A 19,837-nucleotide genomic window follows, 5' to 3' on the forward strand; every position below is an offset into this window, starting at 1 on the left:
AGCGAGGTTTTGAACCATTTTTTATGTATTTATTTTCAATTAAATTATAATTATAATTTAAATTATTTATATTTTGACGATATTCGAGAAAAAAATTGATTTCATTCACCGCGGGCGCCGGGAATCGAACCTCGGACCCTCCGATCCAAACGCAATGTCCTCATGAGCTCGCGTCGAACGCCATATCCTCGCCCAGAATACGTGTTGTAAATACACATCATCTGTATATGCACGTAATTTGTTATGTGTAATAATAATATTCAACGTTACGAGGTCAATGACCGTTTGTGTATAATCGGAAAATATTACATTTTGTTAACGTTAACTTTAAGAATTGAAAATTATTACAAATAAAGAATTGAAAACTATCTATGAGAGTGTACGAAAATAACGGTTCCGGTTCCGGAGTTTTTTTTAGTTTTATACGGGTATATAATAATTTTATACCCATGCGATGATATTTCATCGGGCTATTCACTAGTATAATATAATAATGTTATTCTATATCCATGGTTGTGAATTTATCAGATGCAGCCCGTTGTCCCGAAAATGAGGTCAGATCGCCGTGTGCCAACTGTCAAAAGTCTTGCTCGGTCCGGGAGGTGGATGCAAAATGCAAGTGCCAATCGGGATGCGCCTGTGCTGACGGATATTTGAGAAACTCCAAAGGAACTTGCGTACCCAAAGACAAATGCGGTATGTGTACTAAATGGAAAGATGCCATACGAGCATTACTTTCTCCAGTTATTCAACATTTTTAATCTCATTTTAGATTCACCCTGCGGTGATGACAATGATAAGATTTTTGACCCCTTCGGAGACTCTTGCCAGAGGACGTGTGAGAATATAAACGATAAGAACTGGACTTGCACGCCACAGTCTAGTGAAAACGGTGCTTGCAAGTGTGTCGAGGGCCTCGTTAGGAACAGTGCCGGCTATTGTGTCAATCCTAAGGATTGCTGTAAGTGAAATTTTCCATGTTTATCAAATTAAAATATGATTGTGATAAAGATAACGTCAAATTTCATTAGATTTCTGAATGAAAAATTCTTTATTTATTTCTATATATGTATATATATATATATATATATATATATATATATATATATATATATATATATATATATATATATATATATATATTTATTCGGTCTCCGTCACGGGCCCGAATGTGAAACGCCCGAAAACGCAAATATCAGAAGGCAAATATCGAAAATGGAAAGATCTTATGTCGAAAGATAAAAAAAAGGGTGCTTGGTAAACGGTACATAATCACTTAATTTGCGCGAGCAGGATACAACAGGAACAAGAGGAACAGGCTTTTCCTCCCGTATTAATGTGCGCGCGCAGAATACAAATAAAACGGTGATAATACAAATTACAAGCGCGCAGAATACAAATAAATAAAATGAATTCAAAACAAATCAGTAAAAATGTTTATACAACATTGTTATAACATTCCACAAGTTTGCTTTCAATCACATTGTTAAAATAATATACTCAAATATGGTCAATATGGACACTCACATGAATTTGATTCTTTATCTATGTAATAAATATGGGTCTAGCTCACGGGCCCGAAAACGCAAATATCGGAAGGCAAAGATCGTAAATCGAAAGATCTTAAGTCGAAAGGTCAAAAAAAAGGGTGCATGGTAAACGGTACATACTCACTTAATTTTCGCGAGCAGGATACAACAGGAACAAGAGGAACAGGCTTTTCCTCCCGTATTCTGCGCGAGCACATTAATACGGAAGGAAAAGCCTGTTCCTCTTGTTCCTGTTGTATCCTGCTCGCACAAATTGAGTATGTACCGTTTACCATGCACCATTTTTTTTGACCTTTCGATTTTCGATCTTTGCCTTCCGATATTTGCGTTTTCGGACGTTTCACATTCGGGCCCGTGACGGAGACCGAGTTAAACTATGCACAAACAAAAACGCATGAATCCGAATGATTTACAATACATATATAATAGTTACTCAAATGTAGTTAAAATAAAACAAATTCACATTTTTTTGTAGCTCAAAAATGTCCGGAAGGAGAAGCCTACTCTCAAAGTGGAAACCACAACTGCCAAAATACTTGCGATAATCCTAAAAAATCGTCAAACTGCTTCCCACTCTTCAAAGCAGGATGCGTGTGCATCAACGGCTACATGAGAGACTCCTCTGGAGTCTGTATACCGAGCGGCTACTGTGGACGTAAGCTACCAATAACGAGCGAGAATCAAATTTCGATAAGCATCAACTGACACATTTACATTTCAGAATCGTGCAAGGGGGACAATAACGCAATATCCACAACATGTGCAACGCCGTGCAGTTACAGAACTTGCGCCAGCATCAATGAAGAGCCTAGATTTTGCCCCGCCGTATGCAACGGTATCGAAACTTGCATATGCAAACCAGGCTATGTGACCAGCGATGATAAATGTGTGCCGGCTTCTAGTTGTCGTTAGTATTCGCAACTTTATTTGGTTAGTTGACGTCGTAAATGGCTGATGTTTATTGTAATATAATGTAACATTTTGGCAGAAAAGTGTGAAGGAGCTAACGAAAGCTACTTGAGCCGGTCGGTAGACCTGAACTGCTATTCTTTGGAAGAGAAGTGCGACATCTCGGAATCGGGTAAAGATGGATGTTATTGCAACATTGGATATGCAAGAGATCATAGGAACAATTGCATAAGATTAAACAAATGCCCTCGTGAGTATTACAATACTGATTGAGACCAGTATAATGTCCGTTTACATTCAATGAGTAGTTCTAAAGAATGAAGTTTTGTAATTTTATAAAATGAAGATGTCATTTAACACGTTCAACCCGGCGTGTACCACCGGTGGCCACGCGGCTAGTGCTATAGCAGACTATAATTTTACGATTCCACTTCATTGAGCACCCCAACACTAAAATTCCTATAAAGCTCTAAAGATTTAGGGACAGCTCATAATATAAAGTGATTTAATGCCGTCACGCGTAATTGGGTGCCGATACGCGTGACAGTGCCGCCACACGGGCAAATGTATGAAATCATGCGCCGGGCTGAATGTGTTAAGCTGTGAAAAATCAATTTTTTGGGTTATTATTATCAGATTTTAATTTTTACTAAAAATTTCAATTATGAACCACCAAAATTTTTATAAAAAATCATACTTAAGATTTTCTCTTAAGATGTAATTTATTTATTTTATGTGTATATATGTTACAGTGAAATTATAGCAGCAGTAAAATTATAATCACACTGACGTTTCAGTGAAATCATATTCAATTACATTTTCACTGGGTATTGTTATATTTACATTACGGAAATTATTATATTCACTGACCTCTATTGGTGAAATTATAGTTTTTGACAGTTGTATGATAGTGAAATACCAGCTTAAAATTATTTTATAGATTGCTTTACCCAGAGAGATGTGATAAGAATAGAGGAGCCCTTTCGAATAAATAATTGTTGTCAATTTTACGCAGTACGTCTCTATAAATACGCTACATCGCACAGAATACAATCGGATCAATTTACTTATAAAAATGTATCCCATGTTGTTTATTGTGTGTTTTTGAATGTATTGTGCAATTTTTACCGATGCTTGCCCATCTTGCGAGTAATATAAACAAACAGAGAAGTTTTTATCTGATATACGTCGACCACCAAGCGTCAAATACGACTGATGCTAAAATTATTTAGGATTGTCTGTGGACAACCGTCATTTGACAACAATATAACACCTAAATCCACTTCTATTAATATTACATTATACCTATAATTATGCATATGTTAACAAATGGTATGGTTTTGTTTGTTTGCACTCGTAATTATGAATGGAAATGCATGGATTGTAAAATATTGTTGCTATTAAAATAGTCCTAAAATTATTTAGATCTGTCCGTGGACAGAATGTTACTTGACAACAAAAGAACACCTAAAGCCACTTCTATTAATATTAAATTTCTCTGGCTTTACCATCCAATAATGAATTAATATTAGTTACTATGAAAAAGTTTCAGATTACAACGCCTGAATGATGCTTTTACATTCACCCCAAACTGAAGGAATCACAAGTATTATCCTCGAAATAATGATGTATTTCATAAAGTAAATGACTTTCTAGAAAAATCACACTCTATCATATCAGCTGGCTGGTAATTGGATTATTAGTCACATTGCGATGGTCACAAAGACAATTTTTGCTATGAAAACCGCGAATGCGGAATATTTGGCACTCGACCTTTCGTGATAGTTATCGTTAGTATGATAGACTTTTCGGCTGCCAGATGTTCCGTTATAGAGATTTTAGTGACTTTTGGGGGAGCGCTTTGTGACCAATGATCACCAAACCCAGCTGGCTAGTTAGTGTTCGAATGTATGGTGGGTTGGTAGTATGACATGCACTATTGCACGGTGCATTAGCGTTCGAATTACAAAATTCACTGACACTGAGAAGTTAATTTGTAAGTCTATTGTAACATCAGTTCTCACTACTCACAATTTCACTGCAACATATATGTAGATAATTTAAATGTTTATTAAAATGTTATATACATAGTAAATTCTTTCAAAATTTTATATAAAACCTATGAAGGTTGAAAATTTCAAATATGTACTAGGGAACTCTATATAATTTTGCCTAATGAAACTAACCTACGTTTTAAATGTGATCAAATGAAACAGTGTAAGCAACTAGCTGTATTTTGTGACGATCCAAAGACAACCTAACCAAAAATAGTACAAAATATTGTAACGTAGAGATAAGGTGGGTGGCGCTCGTGGACCGATGGCTTACGAGCGCTAATCACCTGATCTCTCGTTCGCGCCAAAATGTCCTCGCCGAATGATGAAGCCGTATGTAACGGCCAATGGGATCGCCCCACTCATCGACCAATAGTTTACATGTGTATGTATGTATGTGTGTTGTACCCAACGGGTATAAATATGAGGCACTCTCAGCCTGGAAACCATTCTGACCTGGAGCGCCGACGAGAGCACACGAATAAACACCTTCGACAACCCTCCTGCGTCTTTCTCTCCAATTCTGGAAGCCCCCTCTTCACTTCCACGCAACAATATCATTGAATTCCATGATTTTCCTTCAATATTGTACCGAAAAGATTTATAATATCTTATTATAGAAAAAGTGCAAAAAGCATTTCTTCGTTTTCTTTATAAGAAAGAGTATGGGTACTACCCATATCTCTATCCTACTCCTTTCCTTTTGGGCATGCTTGGGTATAATTCCCTTGAACTTCGGAGAAACTTCTCGTTAATTCGTTTTGTTCTCCAGCTATTGCGTGGTAATACGTCATGCCCGTTGTTGCTGGAACAGTTGGGACTTTATGTCCCTAATAATTATGTGCGTGGTAGACATCATCATTTGATGGTTGTACCTGCTGCTCGCACAGTTCTTTTTCGAATGGCTCCTATTCCAAGAGCTATTCGACTTCTCAATGAAATCGTTGCTGCTGTCCCTGAATGTGATATTTTCCACCTTGGGGAGCGTAGATTATCGGATATTATCTTAACATATTTTTCTGGTAACCTGCGCTCATCATTACTTTCTTAATTTGAATGTGATGAATGAGTGGAATCTTAATCTACTCTCTTCCATATGGGCCTCGCTGTGATTTTATTTTTTATTTATATTTTGTTTTATTTTATTTTACTTTTTCTTTCTCCTTTGTAAATTTTTATATACTATTTTAATTTTGCTCAGTGTATACAAAGAATGGGATTTATGGATTTTATTTTTAATTTTTACACTTTTGTTATTTTTTTTTTTCTCTCTGAATGATGTATTATTTTCCTTTTGTTACTTTTTTTTTTTTAATTTTATTTTACCATGTTTTCTGCTTTTGCTTTTTTCCTTTATTTACAGTTTACTTGTTTTTATATTATGTTTTTATATCTTTTTCAAATGTAGGCCATTGTGGCGCATTAGGTTCTTCCTGTAATGCCACAATGGTCCAAAACTATTAAATAAATAAATAAATAATAGTTTGCCTTGTAATTTGTATTTGGAGCAGTTTATCTAGTACCGTTCAAAATTCAATATACTTTTCAGAGAAATCTTGCAACGGAGATGCTAACGCCATATTCGAACAATGCGGCGTCAATTGCCAGAGAACTTGCGCTCAAAAAGACGGAGATCCAAATTGCGTTCCTGAATGTAAGCGGCCTGGTGAATGTGTGTGTCGAGATGGATTTGTGAAGAGCTCCGAGGGAAAGTGCATACCTCCTCAGGAGTGTTGTCTCACGCCTAAATCACAACTCATCCCATCTCAACGCCCTTCATCCTTCCCTGATCCTAAATTCAATGTGAAAAAGTCTTTGACTCCATCGAACACATTAGCACCGTGCCAAATTACAACCACAACTACTACAACGACCACTCCGAAGCCTACGACGACAACCACTCCGAAACCTACCATGAAAACCACTCCAAAGCCTGTAACTACGACTACACCAGAGCCTACAACCACAACTACGCAGAAGCCCACTACTTGCAAGCCGCGCAAACCCAAACAAGTTAGAGCATCTGGTATGTGGATATACTAAAGAGACAACAGTCGAGGCAATTTATCGCCGGCAGTTCATCACCCAGCAGATTGCTCGATTTCTGAACAATCGACTGGACGATGGATTGCCGTAGATCCTTTTCAACGACGAGCAACTGGTTTCTCAATTGATAAGGCATTTTTCGGTCAGATGATCCGAGTTAAAACCTATTCCATAGCTAGATATTTATTTTTACATACCTCCTTTACGTTTCACTTACGATTACAATTCTGGAAAAAGTTTGCCTCTTATCCGATCGTTTTCATACTTTGCCATATTGCTCATTTTGGTCATCAATATAAGTAAATGGAGCCTCCGCCATTACGATACAGATAAAATATCGTATAAGAAGCATTTCAGGTCCGAAGATTATTAATCTCGGTGACAGTTGGTAGTCATTCATTTTATACATAGATGGCGGTAGTAAAAAAAAATATTGGTGTTTTTATTCAAAATAATAATTTTATATACAAATTATACAAGAGGTATGTTTTTAAAAAACTTTAATTAAATTAAATTATAAAAGAGGTATTTTAATTTAAAAAATTAAATTAAAATTAAAATTTTAAATTTTAAATTAAAATTTAAAACTTTAATTTAAATTATAAAAGAGGTATTTTTTTTAAATTAATTTTTTATACAATGTATAATATGAAACAACGAAACATATTTTGTCGATGTGATCTCAAAATTTTAATTTGGTAAAAAAATCTTTGTCCAATAAAATATTCTTAGGAGCATCAGTTACTCAATCAATATATGATAACTCGATAAATTGCCTCGTTTATTATGGTCTCCTTAAAACATTGCTATTAAGATTAAGATTGATTTGATGTTCAATTTTAGTTGATACATTTTACTATAGAAAGCTTTAAATAAGATGGATTTAGTGCTGTTTTTAATTGTTTTCATATTGACGTGGTTTTGAATGAAAGATCCAACCCACTTGGATGCTTGCTTTACTAAATATATGTATTATAGCTCATAGTCGTGCACGTGCATACATGTATTGTGAAATAAGACGATATGGGAAGATACTTAATCAATTTATTCCGAATATGATATACCGGTATTTAATTCGTGAATGAATATATGTAGATACATATACATATACATGTATGTATAGCCTCTTATTCATACCTATACAGTATAGGTATGAATAATAATAATATATAAGTTCAAATTCGTATTAAATTTACAAAAATGATAGAACAATTGAGTTGTCGATTGACTTTTTTTTCTTTTTTCGTTAGAATTCAGTTCAGAAAATGTCTTTAATAGATGGGATTTCATAATTCTTAAATTTACATATATATTAAACATAGGTTGAGAAAGTAATTTAAAATTTGTAAGTTTATTTATTTTATTGAAATAAGTAAAAAATAACACTGTAGCTTTTGCATGCCGGCTAAAATTTTCTAGTTACACCATTGGAAAGAAGTTATCATCTTGCATGAACTATCTTTCAAATGGACCTTGTCCCTTACAGAAAAGGTTCACTGATAGTTATGAATAAAATAAAATTATATAAAATTCCACTCAGGAAATATTTTCAAGGAAACCTTTTGAACTATCAATATTTTGTAAGGGTAAAATGTCACCTAAACTTATTTCGAAGAATAGAACAATATCATATGCTCATAATCATCAATGAACCAGATTGTTAATCTATCTATGTATACATAAATATATCATGGAACAACATAAAGCTAGCTGGAAATATTAGCATCAGTGGACTATCAATCAATAAGACTTTTACTCTATACTATTATAACCAACTCATTTTTAGTCAGCTTTATAATGACTGCTCTCATCTTACCGTGAACTTTTCAGATTGTGGACAAAATGAAATATTCGAGCACTGTCCGATGAAATGTGTACCACCGGTGACCACTTGCGAAATGCACTTCAAGGGCGAAAGACCCGAGTGCACTATGGATTTCCAAAATTGCAAGCCGGAGTGCAGATGCATGGCTGGATTCGTTACGACCAAGAGTGGAAAATGTATCATGCCACAGGATTGTAAGTATTGTTTAGTCTAACACTGTTATACGGTGTTATTAGATGTTATTTCATTCAATTGTATTTGCAGGCTGCGAAGATCCAAACTCACAGTTCATAGCTGGACCAAATAGATGTCCCGGAGGAACGTGCAGACAACCACAGTTTTCACAGTGCAGTGCTGAATGGCAACCGTTTGGTTGCCAATGCAAAATGGGATTTCTGAAGAAGTCAGATAGGGATGATACATGTGTATCAGAAAGCGAGTGTTACAAATATAAGAAATGCGATGATTGAAACGCTAAAATAATTGTGTCAAAAATGTATTGAATGAATAAACTTTAGAAGCATTGCAATCTGAATTATTATCTTCTTTCTGTATTTTATGTTACTAACATATATTTAGTAGAACATGAAAACACGTTATCATGTTCCACTATCTTACTTTCTGGAATTGTGACGAATCCCTTTATATAAAATAGATATAAATCCCACACAAACTTGCAAATTCCTTCAAGTTTACACACACGCAGTGTTTATATATCATGAAAGCTTATTTTACAAATGATATAGGGCCAATTTTAAATGCAAAGGAAACGAATACATAAATTGAAACTGTATTAGTGATATATAATTGTAAAATTATGTAAAACAACATAGTGTTGTGCCCGATGAAATATCATCGCATGGGCTATGGCATATCAAGTTATTAAATAAAAAAAAATTAAAAGAAATGTGTCGGTCCCTGTGTTCGATCCGCACGCGGTCGTATTTTTTACATACCTCCTTTACGTTTCACATGGCTTTCGTGTTAGTGGTCATTTTTATCTCTTATCTGATCGTTTTCATACTTTGCCATATTGCTCATTTTGGTCATCAATATAAGTTAATGGAGCCTCCGCCATTACGATGGTGCAAATATATCGTGTAAGACGCGTTTGTAATTTGTCCGCCGACATTCTATTTGACGTTTACGGTTGACGTTTGTTTGTTAGTTTTAAACATAGATGGCGATAGTAAAAAAAAATATTGGTGTTTTTATTCAAAATAATAATTTTATATACAAATTATAGAAGAGGTATGTTTTTAAAAAACTTTTTTTTATATATTTGTTTTTTATTATACATATAATTATTATACCAGGAAGGCCTTACAGGTAAACACCGATGCGCCTTCCTGGCCAATTACAAACAATACAGCATTTTTATTTATTATATAATATTTGAGATATGCAAGATTATTCTCCAATCCTTTGTCTTCTCGCTTGCTTTTCAATTCGCTTGTGAGAAGTAAGCTAGAGTATAATGCGATTGTGTGGAATCCGCATGAAGCAAATTACTCTCTGATGATTGAGAAAGTGCAAAAAGCATTTCTTCGTTTCCTATATAGGAAAGAATATGGGTATTACCCATATCTCTACCCCACTCCTTTCCTTTTGGGCATGCTTGGGTATAATTCCCTTGAACTTCGGAGAAACTTCTCATTAATTCGTTTCGTTCTCCTGCTCTTACGTGGTAATACGTCATGCCCGTTGTTGCTGGAGCAGTTGGGGCTTTATGTCCCTATTCACTATGTGCGTGGTAGACATCATCATTTGCTGGCTGTACCTCCTGCCCGCACAGTCCTTTTTCGAATGGCTCCTATTCCAAGAGCTATCCGACTTCTTAATGAAATCGTTGCTGCCGAGACTGAATGTGATATTTTCCACCTTAGTGAGCGTAAATTGTCGGAAATTACTCTAACCCATTTATCTGGTAGTCTGCGCTCATCATTGTTTTCATGATTGATTGTGATTTATGAGTGAAATTTTGATTAACTCTCTTCCATTTGGGCCTTACAGGGATGTTTTGTATTTGTAGTTGTTTCTTACATATTTATTGAAACTGGCTGTAGGTGCAAGGCATTCCTTATGCTATATTTTATTTGATATTTTTACTTTATCTGTTATTATAAATGCTATTTTTTATGTATGTATGGATGTATTTATGTTTATGTTTAATTGTTATTTTGTTTTTTTTCTTTTTTGTGTTATATTTTTTGACCATTGTGGCGCTTTAGGAATTCCTGTTATGCCACAATGGTCTGTTTAAAAAAATAAATAAATAAATAAATAATACAAGTCGCTGAATTACGAGACACTGACTTAAACTCGCAATTTAACGAGGCACGTAAATTTTATTTTACATTAATCATACTCAAATAGTGGTGACATAGTAGGTAGGAAGGATTTTAGCCAAATTTTAATCGGGAACCGTTTCAACAATGAAATCAGAGAAAATTGGCAAACTCTGACAGGAAACGATCGACCTGGAGTCAGAAATATCCAGGTCTGACCAGCAGCATTACAGATATACTCAGTAAAATTCTTTTCAATCGAGGTCAGCTCATGGGATCGAATCCGGCGCCTCTCGGTGTTATTTCAAATACCTTTTAAATGTATTTAATTTAATATTTATATTTAATTGTTTGATATGAAAAAAATGGCAAAAATACTTACCTACCTATGTATATTATAAATAATATAAAACACCAATAGGAAAATTAATTAATTAAATATTTTTTCAATAGATGACGCTAAATGCTCAGAGACTTGCCTATCAGAAACATTGGTAGCTAACAGTATATATAGATGTTTTTCATTTTGTTATTATATTCGTACATTTTGTTAGCGTTTTAGCTGTGACGTACATATGTATGTAAAATCGAAACGACTATTATAGTACGGCGAGCGTTATCTTACACAGACACACTCACACAGAATAGCGATATTATGTATATACATATCTATTACTGATACTGATACGCCTAGTTGACCAGAGCGAATCGTGATATAATAGTATAAGTAATATATACTTATAATAGTATAGAGTAAAACACGCCATCGTGAAACAAAAACACTGTGCATGTAATTTCATAACAATATGCAGAATTGTTGAAAGTTTTATGTACGTATGTAGTATTCAGTTGTTCAGCATCTACTACGTAGATATATGTAAATGGGAATTGATGGCAAAAATCACGGAGCAAATGAAGCGTTGATGGAATCCATCATTACCGGAGTCGTTACAGTAAAATGGTCTTTTATTATTAAACGACGTTGTGGGAGGTTGTGGGTGTCTATTTACGTCCACTCATTTTCGGGAGGAAAATGGAAGGATGGGGAGGGAAAACACTTCACACTGTGCCCTAACCCTTTCCCCTTCCCTATCACGTCACCATGGAGACTTGTGTCATATCAAAGTGTAATCGAATGTTCATCTACGTCAAGGTTGCACGAAATATATACATACATAAAGCGCGTATTTAATTTTTGATAAAATAATATGTGTAAGTAAAATAAGTGGTGAATCATCATTGGAAATATTAGCGTCAAATTACAATGCTTTGCGTATAAGAACGGAAAGTGTTTTGAAATTTTAATTCTTCGGGGGTAGTTTTTCATTGACACCTATAGAGAAGAGCATCGTAATGGTGCGTACGCACCAAGCCAACGAACGGCCCACAGGCCAACTTTAAAAACCAGTAGCGTACAAAATATCGAAATAAAAATTAAATTTAAAAATTGAAATTAAATATCAAAATTAAAACTATTATTATTATATTAAAATTAAATTCAAGTATCAAAATAAAATTATAATCATTATATTAAAATTAAAATTAAATATTGAAAGTTAAAACAGAACATGCACATGCACAATTGACCTAAAATTAGATCATCAACAATCACATACAGGTAATCCTCGACTTTTGTTTGTCGAAGATGTTTTGACTTACGAAAATACGCACTAAGATCGAAAAAAAATCAAAGAATTATTATTTTTACTTCCCCGTAATGCGCAGTTACTGAGAATATATCATGTATTGGTATGGGTGATCCAACGATTTTTGCTAACCCGGGGTGTTGTCGGTCTCGTCGAAATAAATCAAGTAATAAAATCATTTCAGAGGTAAAATTTATCGGATAATGTGTGATTATTAATTTTATTTCGACGAAAGAAAAAAAGCCCTTTGACAAATCACCGACATCCGACACCGCGTTTTTTTATGAATTGTTTTTTTTTATCGATCATCCAAGTGGAAATACAGTAACATCTCGTGACGACTTTAACAATATTTTTTTTCGCAGAGAAATTATAATATTTCTCTGGTTTTAAATGCGGTATCGTCGTAATTCAAAATATTGTTGTAATTCAAAACATCAACGATGATCTAATTTTAGCTCAATCTCGCTCTTTAGCTTGATTTTGATATTTAATTTCAATTTTAAAATTTAATTTTTATTTCGATATTTTGTACGCTACTGCTGGTTAAAAAGTTGGCCCAAAATCGTCGTTGGTTTAGTCCGTAAGCACCATAACGTGAGTGCCCTGGCATTTTTTGTGCCGCGGCCACCACTTCGATCTAACGCGTGCGAGTGAGATCGCGTGTGAGGGAGAAAACCGATGTCAGTTAACGTGTACGGAATAGCTAGCGACTGCCGATGAATTACATATGTATGTATGTAGTTGATAAACTCTACGAGTTATAAACAATATGTGCCGCGAATATCAAGAGGTTGCGTGGCTCTAGAGCAGAGCATCGTAACCTTTGGATATTCACGGCACACATCGTAGAGTTTGTCAGCTACGTACATATATATGTAGTTCATCGGCAGTCGCTAGTTATTCCGGATATGCGTAGGGGCAAAACAGTAACTAACATCGGCACGCATTAGGCCGAAGTACTGTTCGGAGAACACATGTTACCGCGGTGCACATGTTACGATGCTCTGCTCTAGAGGATAAAAAGGCTTAGGTTAGGTTATTTGCTCTACTTCTGGAGGAGTGGTTGGCTGAACTGGCATTTGAGTTTGCTGCACTGGTTTTTATATTGTTTTTTGGTTCGCAGCTGGGTGATGAAGTCGTTGTTAGAGGTCACTCCGATAGAGGTCGCTCGTTGTGCAGCTGTGCAATGAGTACGTTCCGGGTTCCGAATCGCTTCACGCGTGTCTACAGGATGTTGTTTGGAGGTCCATCAATGTCAGTGGCGGCTCGTCCACATGGGGTGCGAGTCTGCAGCCCTCCCAGTATAGTACAAATTCATGCTATTGTTGCGTAGGGGTGGGTGGAGGATCCAAGAAAAAGGCCAAAGTCGTGTCACAGTATTTATTGATGATTAAGGAGATACACACACTGGCAGTGCTCCGTCCAGAATGTCTTGATATCGCCTAAGTACCGCCTTATAACGGATAGGTCACTCGACGTCCGGTTTGTTTACCTATTGTTATGGTCACGTACTCGGATATGTATTCCCACGACACTCCACTCCACGGGAATGCGACCTACTACTACGCCAATTCGGTGGCCATTGTTTAGCTTACTTGCACTTAGTTTGCAGATAATCTTCGAAACCAATTATAACGGTCACACTCGGCCTAATCCGATTGCACTTAACCGGCGGCTCTTTTTTAGTATACGTAACACTATTTTTGTCATCCATATGTTGATTACGTGTGTGGCGATTTGGACAACGAAATTGTAACAATTAAAAAATTAAAAATAAATTTGTAATATATAATTATGTGTACGTCCTAAGTGTATAATAATGGCATCAGAACGCATAAGTGAAGTAATAACAATTGAAAAAAAAATTATGGACATTTTGACCACAAAAACTAACAGTATATCAAATGACAATAAAACATTTTTAATTACATCAGTAAAAAAATTAGTTGAATATATTTGTAAAAATGAAAATAATGATAAGGAACAATTTTTGGATGTAATATGTGAATTAAGAAGTGAATTTAAAAATTTGAAAAACAATATACAAAAAGACATAAATATAATAAAAACCAACAGTGAATTAAACATTTTAAAAAGTGTAAATAAGAGTGAAAATAGTTTTAGTTATGCAAATGCACTTAAGAAGAATAATAAAGACATAACAATAATTGTTCCGAAAAAAATCCAAGAAACGGACAAGACAAAGGAAGAATGCAAAAGTTTAATAAAACCTAAGGAACTAAAAATAGGAATACAAGGGGTTAAAAAAATCGGTAAAGGGGGCATTGCTGTAACGTGTAACAGTGCACAGGATAGTATTAAATTAATAAAAGAAGTAGAAAATAAATTAGGGGAGAATTATAATGTTAAAAGAGGGGAATTAAAAAATCCCAAAATTAAAATTGTAGATATGTCGGAGGAACTTACAAGTGAACAGTTGGCTGAGTGTTTGATGAATCAAAATCAAGAAGTTATAAATGATGGTGAACTGAAGGTGTTAAAAATATGGAAAAGTAGAAAAAATAATAAATATAATGCGATAGTGGAAGTAGATTGCAATACATTTAAAAGATTTATTGAAGATGGAAAAGTAAATATAAATTGGGATAGATGTAGGGTTTTTGAAGAAATTAATATTCTAAGATGTCTAAATTGTTACGGATTTAATCACAAAGCGGTGGATTGTAGAAACAAGGTGACATGTGCGAAATGTGGAGAAGAAGGGCACAAAAGCGAGGGATGTAACAATAAAATAATAAAATGTAATAATTGCTTTAAAAGTAATAATAAATTAAAATTAAATTTGAACACAAATCACGGACCGTTGGACACTAAGTGCAGTGTATATAAAAGAAATATAGAATTAATGAGAAATAGAATTAAGTATAATAATATATAGCAACCACCAAAAGGTATCGGTATAAATGTACAAAGTTTTTTTGCTCACAAGGATGAGGTTTGGAGTTTAACTGTAAGTCAAAAACCATTATTTATAGGTTTAAGTGAAACGCATGTAACTAGTGATTTTGAAGATTTTGAGCTGAATATAGATGGATATTGTGTTTTGAGATGTGACTCTAATTCTAGACATACGGGTGGGGTACTATTGTATTTAAGGGATGATTTAAGTTACGGTAATGTAATAGTTAATAAGGTTGATGGTGAGTTTTGGACAATTGGTGTGGATCTGCTTGTGAATGGAGTTACTGTGTTTTTGCTAGTAATTTACCGCTCTCCGAATGGTAGAAGTGGAAGATTTCTTAAATTTTTAGAAGAATTGAGTGAAAGAAGTATAGATGTGAGTAAAAATATAATTATGTTTGGGGACTGGAATTTTAATTGGTTACAGACAGAAGAATTTTATGTAAAAAAGTTGAGAAATTGGGTAAATGAATTGGGTTTTAAACAAAAAGTGACGGAAGCAACGAGAGTGAATAATTTATCAAGCTCTCTCATTGATTTGGTTATAACAAATATAATGGATCTGCGGTGTGAGGTGAAAGATGTACCGAAAATAGGAGACCATTCTATTGTCAACATGTTTTTGGGACAGCGGTTTAGTAACGGAGGACTTAAAAATATGCAGGTGACTGAAAGAGAAAACATTGATTATCAATTGATGAATGAATTGTTAAAGGAGTGTGTATGGGGAAAGGATGGTGATAGTGTGAATGAAATGTGGGAGATAATGTATCGTAATATAACATATTCTAAAAGTAAATGCGTAAAAACCACAAGAATCATGCATAAGCATAAGCTGAAACCTTGGTTTACCAAGGAAGTAAAGGAAAGCTTAGTTGATAAGAATGTTAGTTATAAAAGATATAAAATTATTAAGGCTATGGATGGAATCCAATTAGAAAAGGCTTGGTTAGAGTATAAAAGAAAGAGGAATAAATGTGTGAATGTTTTACGTAATGCGAAGAGGGATTGGCATGAAAGAAATATTGATGGTGCAAAAAAAGATCCCACAAAAATGTGGCGAATAATTAAAACTTTGATTTCCGGGGGAAAAAATGTTTCTTTGAATGAATTAGAAGTCGAGGGAGTAGTATATAATGATAAAGAGGATATGGTTGAAAGATTGAATGAGTTTTACATCAATAGTGTGAATGATATAGTTAATTCAATACAAACAAGGCATAATAGTGTGAATGATGATATTAATTTGGGTTTAAATAAGTTTGAAAGGTTTAAATTAGTGGAAATGGAGGGATTAAATGGTGTATTGAAGGGCATGAAATCAGTTTCTAGTATGGATGGATTGACTCTAGATATTTTAATCAACACTTGGGATATGGTTGGACCTCAGTTACTGAAATTAATAAATGAATCGTTAGAAGTGGGATCCGTCCCGGATGCATGGAAGGTGTCTACTATTGTACCGGTACCAAAGGTTACGGGCACACATAAAGCCAGTGAAATGAGGCCCATCAATATGTTACCAATTGTTGAGAAGATGCTGGAGGAAATCGTTATGATTCAATTGAAAGAGTTCATTAGTATAAATGATTGTTTGGTTGTGGAACAGTCTGGATTTAGAGTGAAACATTCAACAGAAACCGCTATCCAATTGGTGGTTTCTGATTGGATGGAGACGATGGATGAATCTAGCATGGTTGTTGGAGCAGTTTTTCTAGATTTTAAGCGAGCGTTCGAGACAGTAGATAGGAATATTTTATTACAAAAATTATATAAGTTAGGAATAAATGGTATAGTATTAAAGTGGCTTCAATCATACTTAAATAATAGAAGGCAAAGAGTAAAAATTGATAAGGTGTTATCCTCTGAATATGTAACACCTCATGGAGTGCCGCAAGGGTCCAAATTGGGACCCTTATTATTTATATTATATATAAACGATATTGTTAAGGTAATTAAGATGTGTAAAATACATTTGTTTGCAGATGATACATTGATATATATAATTGGAAAGAATGTTGATGTAATGTCTGAGATTTTAAATATAGAATTAAATTATGTGAATGACTGGTTGTGTGAAAATAAATTAAAGTTGAATGTGAATAAAACAAAAATGATGTGGTTGAATGGTAAAAATAAAAATATATTGAATGAAATTAGAATTAATGATAAGTTAATTGAAAAAGTTGAAAATATAAAATACTTAGGTGTATACATAGATTCAGGACTAAATTTTAAAATGCACGCTGACTATATAATAAAAAAAATGGCTAGAAAAGTTGGTGTATTATGTAGATTAAGAAATATTTTAAGTAAAAAAAGTAAAATTTTAGTGTTTAATTCAATTGTCTTGCCACATGTGGTTTATTGTGCCACTGTGCTTAATTTGTTTAGTGGCGAAGATTTAGAAAAAATGCAAAAAATACAGAATAAAGCTATGAGAGCTATTTTGAATGTGAGTAGATTTAAGAGTATTGGAAGTATGTTAGATGAATTAGGATGGATGAGTATTAGAATTAGTCTAAATATTAGTACATTGTCTTTTGTTTATAAGTTAGATCATAAGTTATTACCTAAGTATTTTGATGATTATATAATAAGGAATAGAGATAAACATAGTTTTTATACTAGAAATAAGGACAAACTAGTTGTAAGTAGAGTAAGAAAGAATAAGACGGCTGGGGGTGTTTTTCACAGGCTCATGTATAATGCCCTCCCTGAGTGCGTCAGGTCTGCTAAAAACATGGATGCATTCCTGCGAGGTGCGAAGAGACACCTCTGTGAGGGACAGTACATATAAGTTAATTATAAATTTTAGAGTTAAGTATAATAATTAAGATGTATTTTTTTTTTAAATTAGCTTGATAGCTAAAATATATATAAATAAATAAAAAAAATAAAATATGAGCTGCGGGGCTGGAGACCTCCCAGTATAGTTCATATGCATGCTATTTTTGTTTGCATTTGATCATCGGTTTGATCAACAAGCTACTACAACCCAACTCATCTCTGCTGCCCTCCCACTATGAATTCTCACGAGTCGCCACTGATCAACGTGCAGCTGTGCGATTATTGTTTTCCTCCAGGTGCGGGGTCGTGTTTATAGTAGTCATTGTCTGGAGGTCGTTCACTGTGCAGCTTATACAATATTTTCCTTCAAAGGAATAACGACTGGGGCATAAAAACAAACGCAGCAAAACCCTTTGTGCTGAAATCTAAATTTTCTGATTTTTTAAATGTAAATAAATTAAGACATTGAAGATGTGTGACGTGAAGGTCGTGTCTTAACTGAAAATATTGTTTTTTGAATTCATACAACTGTAAATGTTTCAGGACCACGCTGATTTTTGACGTGTGTATATACATACATGAATGCCATACCATGAAAAAGGATAGAAAGAATTGAAAATGACTTAAATTTGCATTTGAAAGAAAAAACATCGGGGACTGGGTCAGTGATGGAGATGTTTCGGTGATTATTTCGAACTAAGCGATCTCGCACACGTCACTAAAATCTGGATCACGGAATATTTGGCACTCGAAAAATCCATCCATCGAGAGTTACGCACGCGAATTGTCACACAATTTGAGTGCCAGATATTCCGTATTCACGATTTTCATGGCAACGATTTTCGTGTGCGCGATCTCAATGTGCGAAATAGTCCCGGTATTACAGTTGTTCACCCAAGCGAGATATGAGTGGACCCCACATTTAGGTTTTGGTAGTATAACGTCTTTGTAAAACACTTTAAAACGCTATAAAATACAAAAAATCTTCGATATTTAGGTGAATAATAGTCCAAATTAGACATTGGGTCGTCATCGTGGCAAAGAAAAAAAATAATACACCGTTCCAACAGTATTAAAATTCAAAGCAAGAGAGCAAAAAAGTTTTTTCACGAAATTAACGGTAAACGGATTATTCCGCAAAAAGCAATCTCGCGCAAGTCACTAATATCTCAATCACGGAACATCTGGCACTTGAATTCTCGTTAGTACAATATTTGGCGTGATGGAGTTTTTGGATTGATGGAGTTTTTGGGTGCCAGATGTTCCGTGATCGAGATTTTAGTGACTTGCGAGAAATCGCATTTTGCGGAATAATCACCGAACCGAAATTAACAATAACAAAACCGTCTGCCCCGATCCCTAGTTATATAAACAGACTTAGGCGTTGGCTTGATGCTCGTCAAATAACAATATACCTCTCTATTACCGTACAAAGCAAGAGAGTAAACAATACATGGTTGACAATAGTAATTGACAAAATGGAACCATTTTTTGTGCGCATAAAGTATCGTCCAAAGCCGCCTTTAAGTTATAATAATACATATGTATGTATATCATCATCATCATCATTTAAATACATTCACCATCCACTGCTGGACGAAGACCTCTCCCACACTTTTCCATTTGTCTCTGTTTTGCGCAACTCATCCATCCTCATGCTTGGATTTTTCCGCACACAACGATTCTGGACACGAACTTTGCGGAATTATTTTCGCATATTTTATTTTATTTTATTTTATTTTATTTTATTTTATTGTTACAAATCAATATACACTCGCCATTACAGATTTGCTCCAATGCGACG

The 19,837-nt window shown here is 34.5% G+C and overlaps 1 protein-coding gene across 1 annotated transcript in view; it reads left to right on the plus strand.

The window, feature by feature from the left end:
* The window catches only part of LOC143912986 (zonadhesin-like), a 29,332-nt gene extending 19,587 nt beyond the window's left edge, over positions 1-9,745 (plus strand). The window contains exons 13-20 of the mRNA XM_077432469.1: positions 529-696; positions 773-961; positions 2,026-2,205; positions 2,272-2,457; positions 2,539-2,709; positions 6,063-6,539; positions 8,390-8,578; positions 8,649-9,745. Coding sequence (XP_077288595.1) covers positions 529-696; positions 773-961; positions 2,026-2,205; positions 2,272-2,457; positions 2,539-2,709; positions 6,063-6,539; positions 8,390-8,578; positions 8,649-8,854 — 1,766 coding nt within the window. The 3' untranslated portion in view covers positions 8,855-9,745. The remainder of the gene's footprint in view (positions 1-528; positions 697-772; positions 962-2,025; positions 2,206-2,271; positions 2,458-2,538; positions 2,710-6,062; positions 6,540-8,389; positions 8,579-8,648) is intronic.
* The last annotated feature ends 10,092 nt before the right edge of the window (positions 9,746-19,837 follow it).

This window comes from Arctopsyche grandis, chromosome 6 (genome assembly GCF_051622035.1).
Source record: "Arctopsyche grandis isolate Sample6627 chromosome 6, ASM5162203v2, whole genome shotgun sequence".
Taxonomy (NCBI): Eukaryota; Metazoa; Arthropoda; class Insecta; order Trichoptera; family Hydropsychidae; genus Arctopsyche; species Arctopsyche grandis.